Source organism: Mus musculus, chromosome 6 (genome assembly GCF_000001635.26).
Source record: "Mus musculus strain C57BL/6J chromosome 6, GRCm38.p6 C57BL/6J".
In the NCBI taxonomy this organism is placed as follows: domain Eukaryota; kingdom Metazoa; phylum Chordata; class Mammalia; order Rodentia; family Muridae; genus Mus; species Mus musculus.
Window position 1 is genome coordinate 149,087,307 of NC_000072.6, and position 14,868 is coordinate 149,102,174.

General features: G+C 40.5%; 1 protein-coding gene across 4 annotated transcripts in view; it reads right to left on the reverse strand.

Moving 5' to 3' along the window:
• The window catches only part of Dennd5b (DENN/MADD domain containing 5B), a 113,612-nt gene extending 99,238 nt beyond the window's left edge, over positions 1-14,374 (reverse strand). The window contains exon 1 of one of the 4 annotated variants that reach the window (NM_177192.3): positions 13,877-14,374. In NM_177192.3, coding sequence (NP_796166.2) covers positions 13,877-14,003 — 127 coding nt within the window. In that variant the 5' untranslated portion in view covers positions 14,004-14,374. The remainder of the gene's footprint in view (positions 1-13,876) is intronic. The other 3 variants (XM_006507062.4, XM_006507063.4, XM_030255459.1) reach the window with 3 other exon arrangements.
• Positions 14,375-14,868: the final 494 nt, after the last annotated feature.

A 14,868-nucleotide genomic window follows, 5' to 3' on the forward strand; every position in this document is an offset into this window, starting at 1 on the left:
TGCATAGCTACTGAGCTACTATTTTAAGTTAAAGCACTGCATGGCTTTTCCTGATTTATCCAATATCCAAGTTCAAATAGCACAAATTTTCTGTAGGATGACTCTGAAGTACCAGAAACAGAGAACATGCTTAACAATATCCAGAGTAGATAAATATAAGCAGCTGTGTCTACAAAGTATGTTTATAGAACCTATGCATGGTATTATTATACTCTTAGAATCTTGGTAGCTAGGAAGCTAAGGGGTGATGAATCTGAGGCCAGCCTGGGATCCACAGCAAGACACTATCTCAAAAAAACAAACAAAAAAGTTCTCTAACTCTCTGTAAAAGACAAAATTCTTTAAAAATCAAACGTTTTGTGTGTTTTCCCCCTTACTCACCTGCTGGGCTCAGCCTACACCTTCCAGGATATCACAATCACTTTGTGATATATCATGAATGAGAATAAAATACTCAGTCAATCTTTCAGTGCTATTACCTTAATGTACGTCATTTAGCAACTTCTAGGCCATCAAGATCCCCTAAAATACAGCCAGACCTAGGACCTCTCTGTTGACTTGTGTATGTTTGCTCACCCAATTTCCCATTAAATGACTGGAAAGTCAGTAACTGCAACAGATATACATGTACAAATTGACAGGTTTTTAATAATTAGTTTTATTAAGATATACCTCACATACTTTAATATTTACCCTTTAAAAAATATATGATTCAATGATCTTTAGTTTTTTCACTGAGCTACACCAGCAACTTAATTTTGAAAACATTTTATCACCCCCTCAAAAAAAAAAAAAAAAACATTACATGATGTACCACACAAATATCCTTGTTTGCTAAATGCTTTTCCTACCTGATTCTTGGCTTTTTTCAGCTAAATATGGAAAAATTAGTGTCTAAACGATATATAAAAAGACTCAAAACACTTTGGGAGGAGGGACAGTGTAAGGCTCTTGCTCCAAACCTGATGCCCTAGATCCTATCCCTGGGGACCACATGGCAGAAGAGAACAGACTTGCACAGGCTGTCCTCTGATCTCCACTTACACACCACATACTAAATAAAGTATAAAAATAAGGAAATAAATTTAAAAATTAAGGTATTCTTTTTGTGTGGTTTTAGAGCTTTATTGTAGAAAGGCAGAGAAAAGGGAGAGAAGGTAGAAAGAGAGAGAGACTGGCCATGGCCATGTGGAGAGAGGGGGTAAGGGAAAGAGAGAGAAGGAAGGCTAGAGAGTAAGAAAGGTGAGGGCTAAAAAAGCTAAGGTTTTCAAATGAACTTTTTTTTTTCCTGTCCAATTATTATTCATATACTAACTTGGGAATTTATAGAAATAATTTATTTGTAAGAAAATCAGCATCCAACTTATGGATTTCAAAATTAATTATGGCATTGCCTTCAAAAACCAATTTCATGCAAATATTCTGTGGCAAGGCTATGTGTGTGTCATATGCACATATGTACATGTGTGGTGTGGCTGTGTATGTGTCATATGCACATATGTGCATGTGTGGTGTGGCTGTATGTATGTTGATTCACGGATGTGCATGTGTGGCATGGCTATGTGTGTGTCGATGCATGTATGTATGTATGTGTGTGTGTGAAGACCAGATGCAACCTCAAGTTTCTTCCTCTACTGATCTGTTTCACTTTGAGTTTCAATATTTTATTCAAGTTTTATTTTAAGTGATGTTGATTATGAATTTAAAGGAAAAGATATAATTCCATAAAAAATGGAAACTCTAAAATGTACTCATTAATGTACTAAAAAATAAACTGAGTGGTAAGAACACACAGAAGTCCAATTTACAACCCCAGTGTTGTCAGCATGTGATTACAATCACAAAACCTCTGCCCAGCCCATAGCTGAGGCTCCAGAAAGCTATGTCATACTCCGGTGCAATGAGAAAACAACAAACCCACACACAACAAGAAGAGGACTAAGTCCTGAATTACTGTCTACCCCAAAATAACATAGTAACATAAAAGAAGTAACTACCACACCCTGTAGGGTACTTCTGGGGTAAACAGTAAAGATGGCTAGAGTAGGAACAGAGCATGAAGAGTTGAAGAGTTATTTTAAAATGCTCTTTACAGATGGGTCTGTCTGTATCATCCAGCCACAAGTTTTTCAGCAATTAGAGTTAAGAAACTAAGGTTCAATGCCAAGGAAGTCATAATTTTATCTGTTAATACAGATTTGCAAAGTGACAATTACTAGTCCCCACCTGCAGCTACACCTAGATTTTAAAAAATAAAAAAACAAAAACTGGCATCTATACCAGGGCCAAGTTTCTCTCAATTGAAAAAGTTAGTTTTAGAACTGAGTTTCTTCTGTTCTTCTGAAACGTTAACACCTTAAAGGTGAATCTTTTTTTTTTTTTTCCCGAGACAGGATTTCTGTGTATAGCAGCCCTGGCTGTCCTGGATGTGCTTTGTAAACCAGATTAGCCTCGAACTCAAAGAGATCTGCCTGCTCCTGCCTCCGGAGTGCTGGGATTAAAATTATGTGCCACCACACCTGACTTGAATCTTTTTATTTAATTTATTCATTTTATGTGCTTTGCCTGCACATAAATATGTGAATCATAGGCATGTGCATCACATGGTGCCTATGGATGTCAGAAAAGAGCATCCAATCCATCTGCAAGGATGGTTGTGAACCCTTGTGGTTCTGTGTGGTCTAATCTTGGTGCTAGGAGTTTAACCAGGGTCTTCTGTAAAGGCAACCGAGTGCTCTTAACTGCTGAACTATCTCCCCAGTCCCAAAGCTGAATCACTTTAAATCTGGAGGTCTAACATGATACTCAGAAATATCATTTTCCTTGTTTGTTTGATACAAGGTCTCATATAGCCCAGGCTGGCCTTAAAATTCTTATGTAGCTGAAGATGACCTTCTGTAACCCCTGGTACAGGGGTTCTGTGCTCAATTCTGGCTTCTGCAGGCATCAGGCACATAAATGATGCACAGGTATACCTACAGGCAAAATACCCACCACATTAAAATTTCATTAATTAATTCAACATTTTAGAATACAAAATTTGCAATGGCAGAACTAAAATCTGATCTCAGGTATTCCATCTCCAGAATCCATATTTACAATCATTATACTAAACTATTTATTTTAAATGGCCTCAGGGTTAGACAGTAAAAAAACAGAGAGCTAGAGAGAGGGCTCAGTGGCTAAGGTCCTATATTATTCTTCTAGAGGGTTGGAATTTGGCTCACAACTACCTATGATGTCAGCTCCAGGGATCTGACAACCCATTTCTGGTCTCCATGAACACTTGCACCCATGTACATATACACACATAGAGACACTTAAATAAAAACATTTAAAAAGTAATTGGAAGTAAATGAATACACCTGGACAGCCCTACTTCCTTATTCTCCAGAAGTCTAAGTGACAAATATGAATGGCTAATTGTTCACAGATAAAAGAATAGTATGTATGTTTTGAATTACATATGTACTCCTTGAGGACCGGATGTAACATTATTTATTCATTTATTTAGTTAGTTAGTTATTCTTTTCTTGTAGTGCTAGAGATCATCTTGTATACAGCAGGCAAAGTAAAGAGGGATGTTATTTAATGATCAGAAGAGATTCATTCAGAGATGTTTAAGTATTCTATGTATCTTAAAGCATAATAAACTATGATGATTATTTTGGTCATTGTTCCCCATTCTGAAAAACTATGTCATTTAGTTTGTTCCACAGCTTAGTTTGCCAAGAGAAATTAGACAGCCAAACTTTTCCTCGAGTGTCTACTTCCTATCGATTATATTGGAAGCAGCATGAAAACAAAGCAAAACAACCCACCGAGAATCCTTAGCAGCCCTGGAACATGAGAGCACGTAAGAATCTAATGGAAACAAAGCAGAGACTGTGGGAGCCCATGAATATTTCAGAATAATGAAAAAGTATGCCAGATAGGTTTACCTGAAGCTGACTAAAAACTAAAATTCTGACCAAAGCCAAATGTTTTCCTTACATAATTATCAAGCACTTTCCAGTTTTTTCCCCATTAATACCCTATTCTTTCTCTTTCTCCTTTTCATTTTTAAAGACAAATACTATCATCACTTTTATTTCAAGTAAAATCATTATAAACTAAAAACTAAACAAAACAAATCATACATGCCTAATTGCTTTTCAAAACCCGAGTCCAAGTACTTATACAAAAGCAACAACAGACATAAGAATCGCTAGGCACCGGGCATGGTGGCGCATGCCTTTAATCCCTGCACTAGGGAGGCAGAGGCAGGCAGATTTCTGAGTTCGAGGCCAGCCTGGTCTACAAAGTGAGCTCCAGGACAGTCAGGGCTATACAGAGAAACCCTGTCTCGAAAAACCAAAAAAAAAAAAAAAAAAAAAAAAAAAAATGCTAGGCATTCTCCCTGTGGGAGAGGGCGGTGTCTACTTTGCCTGCTCTTGGGACCCTTTCTCTCCTACTGGGTTGCCTCTTCAGCTTTGATTACCAGGATTTGTGCCTAGTCTTACTGGCACACATGTTATGCCATGTTCAGTTGATTTCCCTGGGAGGCCTGTTTTTATTTTGAGGTGAAATGGAGGAGGAGGGGGGGTGGGGCTGGGAAAGGTATGAGAGAAGAATCAAGAAAGAAAGAGAGAAAGGAAGAGAGAGAGAGAGAGAGAGAGAGAGAGAGCAAGCTAGCTTAATTAAAGCTTACATGCCTTTAATCCAAGTCAAGGAGGCAGAGGCAGGTGAATCTCTGAGTTTGAGACCCACCTGCGTGAGTTCCAGGACAGTTAGGGATACACAGAGAAACCCTGTCTCGAAAAACCTAAATAAATAAATAAATAAAGTCCAACAACTACAAAGTAGTTTGAAATAAACATTACTTGCCAAGAACAGCAGCTGTATATATACAAATCAACTCTACTTAGCCATCAGAAGCCAAAGCTACTCTTCCCCATAAAACATTGGTTCCTACCTACCTTTTCAGCCTCCTCCTATACTCTATCCTGCATTCCAGATGCAAAAGCAACTGAATTCACCAGGGCTTGACTTCTACAACCAAATTCTAGGCCTATCACTTGCTTTCATATATATGTACGTGAACACAGATAACCAATACTATCAAGACTATGTGAAGAAAATCATTCTAATTCTCCTCGCTATAAAGGAAGAAAAAGTATTAAAAGAGGAAAGAAATTAGAGTGTCTGTGTATTAGTACTATCGCAAAACAAAAAGGACCTCAATATGCACCATCTCAAACTTCCTCTCTGATACGTACCACCACGTCTACAATGCCCAAACCTAAAACCTGTCGCATAGAGTTAATTTCGGAAAAAATGCAAATACAACCTCTCTAAATAGAAGCTAACCACTCTGTGTTCATTTTCTCTTTGCTTCCTTCCACCCTCTCTAGTTTACTTCTTTTGAGACAGTGTCTCACATTTATAGTATGGCTTCAAAATCATTCTGTAGGAGGCTGGTCTTGAGCCTCCTACCTCAAGCCCTCCAAGGACTGAAACTATTCATGTCCAGTTCTCTTTGTTACGGTATTTTTTTCTTCTAGGAGTTTTGTTTCATTTATTCAAAATAAATAAGTAAACAACAGACCTTAGAAGGCACTACTTTACTAACACAAGCCATATTCTATGTTAGGTGTGACAGTACACATACTTAATCCTAGTGCTCTAGGAGTTTGAGAATAATCTGGTTTACAAAATGAGTTCCATGCTCTAGGACTACTAAGTGAGACCTGCCTTCAAAAAAATCTCCAGCGCTAGAGTGGCTCAGTAGTTGTGGGCACTGGCTATTCTTCCAAAAAGACCCAAATTCCACTCCCAGCACCCACATGGCATGTCACAATTATCTGTAACTCCAGTTGCAGGGGATCAGGCATGTGAGTGGTGTACAGACATACATGCAGACAAAATACCTATGCACATTAAATAGATAAAATATTTTTTAAAAATCTATTAATTCTCAGTAAACTGAGAAGTTAATTGAAAATTATAAACATTTATCTTTGCCTAAGTTTATTGTGACAAATGAACTTTTTAAAAATTTTAGTTACTTTTGAATGTCTTTAAGTTACATTTCTAGACTAGCATACAAAGTTGTAGGGTTTTGTTTGTTTGTTTGTTTTCTGGTGATGTTGTTTCATTTGAAACTCATATTGTGTTTTAGGAAAGTCGTTCTCAGAAGGGATCAGAAATCCTGAGAATTCTGAAAGCACTAACAACCAAAAAAAAAAAAAAAGAGCAAATCAAAACATTGTCTCTGTTCTTATTACTCCTGCTACATGTAAAGGGAAGCGGCAGACATTCCAGAGTCAGTGCCCAGGGGTGACCATGGAATGTTTACATAACCTTATCTTGAGACTTAGGAAGGAAACTGCTGCTGCTGTTGGGCGGTCCAGCCTCCTCAAATATTGTCTAAAGCAACATGTAAGGAAGACAGCTACGTTTTCTTCACAAGTTTCTTGTAACCTCTGAACATCATGATTTTGCTGAGTGATACAGAGAAGTCTCACAGGCCAGCAGGACAGAGATCCAGAGTTTATCTTGTCACCGAGTTGCCTCTTCAGCTCACTAAGCTTTGCTGTCTTCCCACTTAATTTATTGTTAGTTTTTTCCTTTCTCCTTTCCATTAGAGGAAAAAAAATATAGAACAACTAAAGAGTAGATTATTTTAATGTTATGTTCTCAAGATTCAAAGTTATTCTTTCTTTTCCTATTGTACTTTTATTACTGATGGTATGGAGGGATTCTGAAAGGAAATAAAATGTATTGCAAGTACCAGGGTTTTGATTTCTCTGACAGTGTTTACTGAAAGGGAACTTCATTATATAGCTACTTATTCTTTGAACCAATGACTATATGTTGAGATCTTTACAAATATCACATGCCAGATTAAATAGTAACAATTTGGATAAAATATTTTGCTGATGCAACTAGAAATTATTATAATTAAGTAAATTATGCCAATTTCAGAAAGACAAACATTGTGTGTTTTCTCTCATTTGTCATTCCTAGGTTTTCATGTGGATGCTTAAAGCAGCTTCTTTATCTCACATGAAGATAGAAGTATCAGGCCAGGTGTGGTGTACATGACTTTAGCTCCTGCACTCAGAGACACAGTAGGTGGATCTGGGAGTCCCAGGTCTATATAGGAAGTTTCAGAACAGCCAAGGCTACATAGAAAGACAATATCTCAGAAAACAAAACAAAATGAAAGAAAGAAAGAACATAGAAGTTAACTGAGGAACAAAGGTGACTAATAATGAGGGATAGGACAAAAAAGTTCAGAGGGTAGAAGAAGGATTTGAGCAGGATATGCTTCATATATAATATGCACAGGCATAAAATCTTTAAAAATAAATTTTAAAATATTACTCAGGTTTTTTTTTAATTAATGTTCAGTTCATTTAGCAGCAATCATGTGGTCACTCTGGCTTCCAGTTAAAATCCGGAAATGAGAAGTTCTATTTTTATTTTACATTCTGTCTCTGTGGAATAACAGGTGGTGGTTATTTCCTTAAAGCAGTCTGATATACACTCCAGTTTTAGATCTGAGTGCATATTACTGTTCAAATAGACAACTCACAATTCTTTAAAAATAACAAAGCACTTACTGCCCATTGTCATTTCAAACCAACTACTGTATTTATCTTTACTCTTGGTAAAATAAGAAAGTGCCATGAGAACTAAAGTCTATAAGCTTCATTTTATAAATCTTTCAGACAGTATTTAAAACAGAGAGTCCTCAGGAATTTCTATTAAAAGTACTGAGATATACTGGGTACAGTGGTGGCATACTCTTAGAGTCCCAGCACTTGAAAGGCAAGAGGATCAGGACTTAAAAGTCATCTCCTTATCTATTCAGTGAGTTCTGAGGTCAGCATTGGATACATGAGACCCTTTAAACAAACAAACACACAAACAAACAAACAAATGGAACAAAAAGATGCTCCGTTTTCTAGATAAATCTGAGGTAGAATGCAAAATAAAAAAACACAGAGTATCTTCAAACTCTTGTTTTTTAAATTTCTACACTGATTGACCTGAAAGAACATCAAAGCCAAGGCATTTGTGGAAGTCAGAGGACGGCTTTCCAGATTTGGTTCGGGTTTTCTCCTTCTATAATGTGGTCTCAGGTCATCAGTCTTGGAAGCAGGTGCTTTTCCTGCTGTACAGATGGTTGTGAGCCTTCATGTGGTTGCTGGGAATTGAATTTTAAGACCTCTGCTTGCTCCGGTCGGCCCCGCTCATTCAGTCCCTGCTGGCTCTGGCCCAAAGACTCATTCACTATTATAAATAAGTACACTGTCTTCAGACACACCAGAAGAGGGCGTCAGATCTCATTATTGCTGGTTGTGAGCCACCATGTGGTTACTGGGATTTGAGCTCAGGACCTTTGAAAGAGCTGTCAGTGCTCTTACCCGATGAGCCACCTGGCCAGCCCTAAGCAATTTTATTCTATGAAACTTTCCAATAACATTTTATTCACAAAGGGGGAAGGCATACTAAGTCATACACAGATAAAAAAATTAAAGGTTCTATTAAAAATATAATTAAATACATACTTTGGACATTAAGAAAGAAAAAACTTTTTAAAGAACAATTAATTGGGGGCTGGTGAGATGGCTCAGCGGTTAAGAGCACCGACTGCTCTTCTAAAGGTCCTGAGTTCAAATCCCAGCAACCACTTGGTGGCTCACAACCACCCGTAACAAAAATCTGATGCCCTCTTCTAGAGTTTCTGAAGACAGTGTACACACATATAATAAACAAATAAATCTATAAAAAAAAAGAACAATTAATTGTTTATAAAACTCATATCTGGCCAGGCGGTGGTGGCGCACGCCTTTAATCCCAGCACTTGGGAGGCAGAGGCAGGCAGATTTCTGAGTTCGAGGCCAACATGGTCTACAGAGTGAGTTCCAGGACAGCCAGGGCTATACAGAGAAACCCTGTTTCGAAAAACAAACAAACAAAAAAAATCATATCCACACTTAAATCTGAGTTGTTTCTTCATTTCTAAAAACAGCTTTTTAAGGAAGCCTAAAGTTTTATGTTGTGCAAGGAGATCTGAGCAGGCTGGAGAGAAACTCAAAGGCTCATAATCTCATTATATAGCAGCAGGGTTAAAGAACAAAGGTCAGGGAACAGGGGAATGGAGTGCAAAGTAGTTTTCACACTAGAAAGTAGACTATTTCTTTATTTTAGAGGCGTTAAAGGCTAGTCAGTTGGATTTACAAAAGCAAGAAATCACTCATGCAACCTTTTAATATTAATACTTTATTATTAAGAGCAAGAAAATTAAAATTACTTTACCCATACTTGAGTAATCTCTCAAGCATACACTAGTGCTTCAGGTGTCCCTTCAAAGACTTTCAGGAAGTTGTCACCTGACCTTTTCTAATGAGTTCCATAAGGCACAGAAATAAATACTGCTTGTATTATGTATTATTGTAATGTGTGTATACATGTCAACAGACATTGCATTCTAAGGTCTCTATCCCCTAATGATTCAATAAGATATGTCTATTTAATGGCCTTATGTCCACATTCAGAAAACACTAAACTTTTACTGCTGCTTAAATGAGATTTAACTTCAAAAGCAAACATCATTTTGTTACACTTTCATTAAACAGGCTTCATAATTCTAAAGGAGACTCTACAATTGACTCTGAGTCTCCCTTGGCAGGCAGTTATACCTTTGGTTACTCTAGGGAGCTCTGCTACCTAAATTTTAAGTCATAACCCTATCAACAGTCACATAAAATGTGAAGGGGGGGTCACAAAAATGGAGTAAACACTAAAAGGATTATGAGCATGCAACAACTAGAAATTAATTTAAAAATCAAATGCATAAAGAATTGAAGTGTTTCTGGCTCTACTGTATAATATCACTGAAGTCTTGGTTTTGAACACGATCACATTTTTGCCAGGCACAAGATGTCTTGCCACCAGACACTAATGAATGCTGTCTCAAACAACTTGGATCATAGTCATGCCTACTATACACAGATATGAATTATAGGTTTTATTGTGCATTTGAAGTTTTCTGGGCCTGGTGGTACATGTCTGTAATCCAGCTACTCAGGAGGCTGAGGCAGGAGGATCACAAATTCAAGACCTAGCTGGGTTACCAAGTGAGTACCAGCCCAGCCTGGTCAATTTATGAAACCCTGACTCAAAACTGAAAATAAACAAAGGAGCTAGGGCTAGTTATGGTGGTGAACACCTGTGATCCCAGCAGAGGCAGAACTCTCTGAGTTTGAGGCCAGCCTGATTTTCATAGTGAGTTTCAGGATAGTCGGGCTATGTAGTATCTATATCATAAGACTCTGACTTAAAACAAACAAAAAACATGTGAAAGGAATTTTTTATTAAAATTAAGACAAAATTTACCGTTTCTGAAATGGTTCTTAATATACTTTTGTCATGCAGAGTAGTAGTAGCACCGACAATTACAAAATCAAAATAGCAGTCAACTCGGAAAATGCCACCCATCTCCTGCAATATCAAATATTCTGCCAAAATTTAATTCTTTACAAAAAAAAAATAAGGCCATATATTTGTCTCATTCATATGCAAATATATTTTCATTCCCCGCAGATGGGAAAACTGTATGTATATCAAAGAACTATTTTTTTGTTTGTTTTTTTGTTTTGTTTTGTTTTTCGAGACAGGGTTTCTCTGTGTAGCCCTGGCTGTCCTGGAACTCACTTTGTAGACCAGGCTGGCCTCGAACTCAGAAATCTGCCTGCCTCTGCCTCCCGAGTGCTGGGATTAAAGGCGTGCGCCACCACTGCACAGCTTAAAGAACTATTTTTGAAATAAAATTTCTTATGATTTTTTTCAGTAAATGTTTGGTTTGTATACCTATATTCTCAGAGTTGTGTAAATTTATCTGGCTAAAAGTAGTCATGAATGGGGGCTGGTGAGATGGCTCAGTGGTTAAGAGCACCGACTGCTCTTCCAAAGGTCCGGAGTTCAAATCCCAGCAACCACATGGTGGCTCACAACCATCCGTAACGAAATCTGATGCCCTCTTCTGGAGTGTCTGAAGACAGCTACAGTGTACTTACATATAATAAATAAATGAATCTTTAAAAAAAAAAAAAGTAGTCATGATTGGAGAGATGGCTTAGCAGTTAGGAGCACCTTTTACTCTTCTGGAAGACACTAGTTTAGTTCATTCACACTGGGCATCTCATAACTGCCTGTAATTCTAGCTCCAAGGAATCCAATACCTTCTGGTCTCTGTGGATACCCATGCATATACATACACACTGGTGAGAAATTTAATTTAACATCTTAGTAAACGAACAAAAAAAAATAGAAGGGAATCACAAGAAATCTTAGGTCTACAGAACTTGTCTGGGTAATTCTGCACCATTTGTCTTCCTCTAACTGTAAATGTGTTCCGAGCTAAAAAGAGAAGAATTGTCAATATCAGCAAAAGAGATCCGTGGAATGAAGAGTGGGTCTTACGATTTGTTTTCTACCAATTTTTATCCATATGTCCCTCTTTCACTGTCTCCCATTCATCCCTTCCACCAGGGACAAGATGGTTTATAAATGATTCACAATAAATAAGACCTGTTGGTGTTTCCACTAAAAAGATGTTTCTTTCTGGCACACAAACTTTCAAGGCTTGGAGGTATGGCTGTCAATGAACCAATGAAGAAATAAGTACTGACAGGAGTGGGAAGACCCAAACAAAATAACACTGACATAATCACCTCAGGGTTACCAATGTCTATGTTTTTAAAAACTGTGAGATCACAGGCATTGTTTTTGTGAACAATTGCATGAAAAAGTAAAGCCAAGTATGAAAGCACATAGATAAGTTTATTTATTCAAAAAAAGGATACACTTAAGACAGGAGATAGGAAACTTTTTTTAAAAAAAAATCTTATCTTGTTATCCCAGCCACTTAAACTTCCTTAAAGGTTAAGTTAAACTGGAAAGAAATTAGCTTAGAAAATAAAACACCTGCCAAATAGCTGTATGATTCCTAAACCTTAAATCTGTAAATTCCTAGTATGCAGGGGTCACAACCACCCCTAATTCTAGTTCCAGACAATCCAACACCCTCCACTCTCTTCTAAATGCTGAAGGCACCAGACATGCACATAAACATTCATACACATAAGATAAATCTAAAAAAAAAATTAAAAACAATTCCTTCATTATATTACTAGCACAGAATATATTTTTTCAGATTTTTATACTGTTTAAGTGTGTGTGTGTGTGTGTGTGTGTGTGTGTGTATTAGAGAAAATGCCCTCAGAGGCCAAGTGTGTCAGCTCCTTTAGAACTAGAACTAGAAGTGCTTATAAGCCTCCTAATCTGGGTGCTAAGAATCAAACTTGGGTCCTCCTTCAGCAAGAGTAGTGCATGTTTTCACTGAGCCGAGTATTCCGCTGGCCCAAGAATCTTTCTCTTCTAAGTAGTAATACAATAAGAACAATCAAAAGAACAATAGGAGATACTGCTTTATGAAGACTGAGGTGAATGGAAAGGGCAAATACAGGCTTTTTTATTTCATCATTCACCTGTCATAGAAGGCCCAAGAAATCCTAGTTGTTTAGAGGAGTCCTAGAAAAATATATTTTTTACTAGCCCAAAAAAACTCTTTCTCCAAAATCACTATTGCAGACACCCCCCCCCCCTGCAACTTCATGTCCCTTAACTATACTATTCTTAACATGTACATGAAATCTTAGCTGAAGAAACAGTAGGATTATATAATTATACATACAGGGAAAACTTGGTATTTCATTATTCCTCTAAAACTATACTTAGTTTTTGTTAACATTTTACTGTGAAGCTGACTTAATAATATGCTCAATTAAGACGTGAGACTGTATTAGTAAAGGCTGACCCGTTTTGTTTACTATCATTTATTATTTAATACATTCTTCCCAGCCCTTTCCTCAAAGGAAGAGAGAAAAAAATCTATACTAGTGCAATCAACCTGGGATGGTATATTCCAAAAAAGCTGCTGTGAAAGGCTATGACCTAAGTGTTTAGCACTGACACAAATAAAGTTCTGGTGGTAGGCGTTATGTGTCTCACCCTTACCAAAAAAAAAAAAAAAAAAAAAAATCACAATTCAGATTCCAAGGAGGAAAGCGGAATGAAAAATTCAGTCAGTCATTTCTCCCCGGCCTGCTTTCTACATTTCGCATTCCCCGGTCCCTACCATCCTTCAACTGCCCGGGTTCCCAGGGTACGTTCCCCAGCTCAGTCCCGCACTGCGTCACCAAACCCGTCAAATGGGGGCCATGCTCCTCCAGTGACACCTCGGCAGTGATTCACGGCGCGCCCCTCTTGGGGAGGATTGTCCAACTACATCAACTCAGGAACCAGGCAGGGGTATCAACAAAGCATCAGGCCGCAACCCAAGCGTCCAAAGGTCCTCGCTAGCTCGCGGCACTGGCACTGCCAAATCCACAGGATTCCAAAGGGTGACTCGCTCGTCATCGCAGAACCAGGGGGAGGGGTGGCGCCGACCCAGAGCGGTCGGGGTCGATCCCGCTGGGCCTCCTGCCCGAGCGGACCTCACCGTAGCCCCGCGGTCCCGACTCCTTCATGGAGCTGCCGACCACCGCATCCGCCGCCAGGGCCAAACTTCACGAACCACTGCACAGCCCGGTCCCGCGCACCATGAGCCACCCGCGAGCAGCGGAGGGTCGGGCCCTCTGGGGACCCGCGCCGGTTACAAGGACCCAACACCCAGGGGCTTAGCCAGAGCGCGGAATTAACAACAATGTCATTATGTCGCCCACGAGTGCCCATCTAGCCGGAGCGCGGCTATAGCCGCCGACTTTTTGTCTGGAGCCCGCACCTCGCCTCCCTAGCGCCTCCAAAGCCAGCCCGGCCTTACCCGCCAGCTCGTCGGGCTCCAGCCCGCTGTCCGCATCGATCCCGCACAGCACGAAGTAGTGCGCGAAGCGACAGGCGGCCGGGGAGGACCCCGAGCCCGGGCCCGGCGCCGCGCTGCTACCGCTCATCCCGCCGCGCTGCCGGTGCGACCGTCGCTGGGGTTCGCGGAGGAGGCTCTCCGGCGTGAACCGATGAGAAGCCTCGCTGAGAAGCGTCGCAGGCTTCCCTCGCGGAGGAGGCCACCGCGGCGCTCCGACTGCGGTCTCCGCCGCGACCCTAGGACGAGCCCGGCGCGCCCATGGCCGCGCAATCGCCGCGGCCGGGATCCTTCTAGACGCTGGTACCGAGGAAGCGGCCTCGGGCTCGCGCGCGGACCGGAGGGCGGGCGGGATTCCGCCGCGGCGGGGGAGGGGCGCGCAGGGGGAGTGTCAGCTAGGGAGGCCCGCGCCGCCGCGGCTGCGCCCGCTGGAGCGCAGCGTCTGGCGCCCGCGGGTCAACTGAACCGCGCTGCGCGACGGGAGCGCCCGCAGAGCTCGGTGGCGCGCGGTTCGGGGCGCGCACCAGTGAGCTCGGAGGATCGGGGGCGCGTCTGGGTGCGTGCCCACCCGCGGTAATATTGAGGAAACCTCTCTTGCACGGTGCAGCCCCCAACAGTCGGTTGAGCACGAGCCGCAGAGCAGGATCGTATCTTCCAGAGAGGATGTCGCCCAACCCAACCTAAACAATAACGTAGCTTTGGAAAAGGGAGACAGCACGCTGAGGTCATTTCCCACAACGTCTGTACCGTATTTTTAAACTGTCATGCAGATGCTTAAACCATTTTAAGATCCTAGTCCCCGGCAGGACGTGGTGACTCACATCTATAATTCCAGCACTCCTGTGACTGAGGCAGGAGGATCCGGAGTTGGAGATGAGCCTCTCTACCTAGTGAGACTCCATCTCAACACACACAAAAATGAGGAGGGTAAATAACAACCTGGGTAATTGACTCTT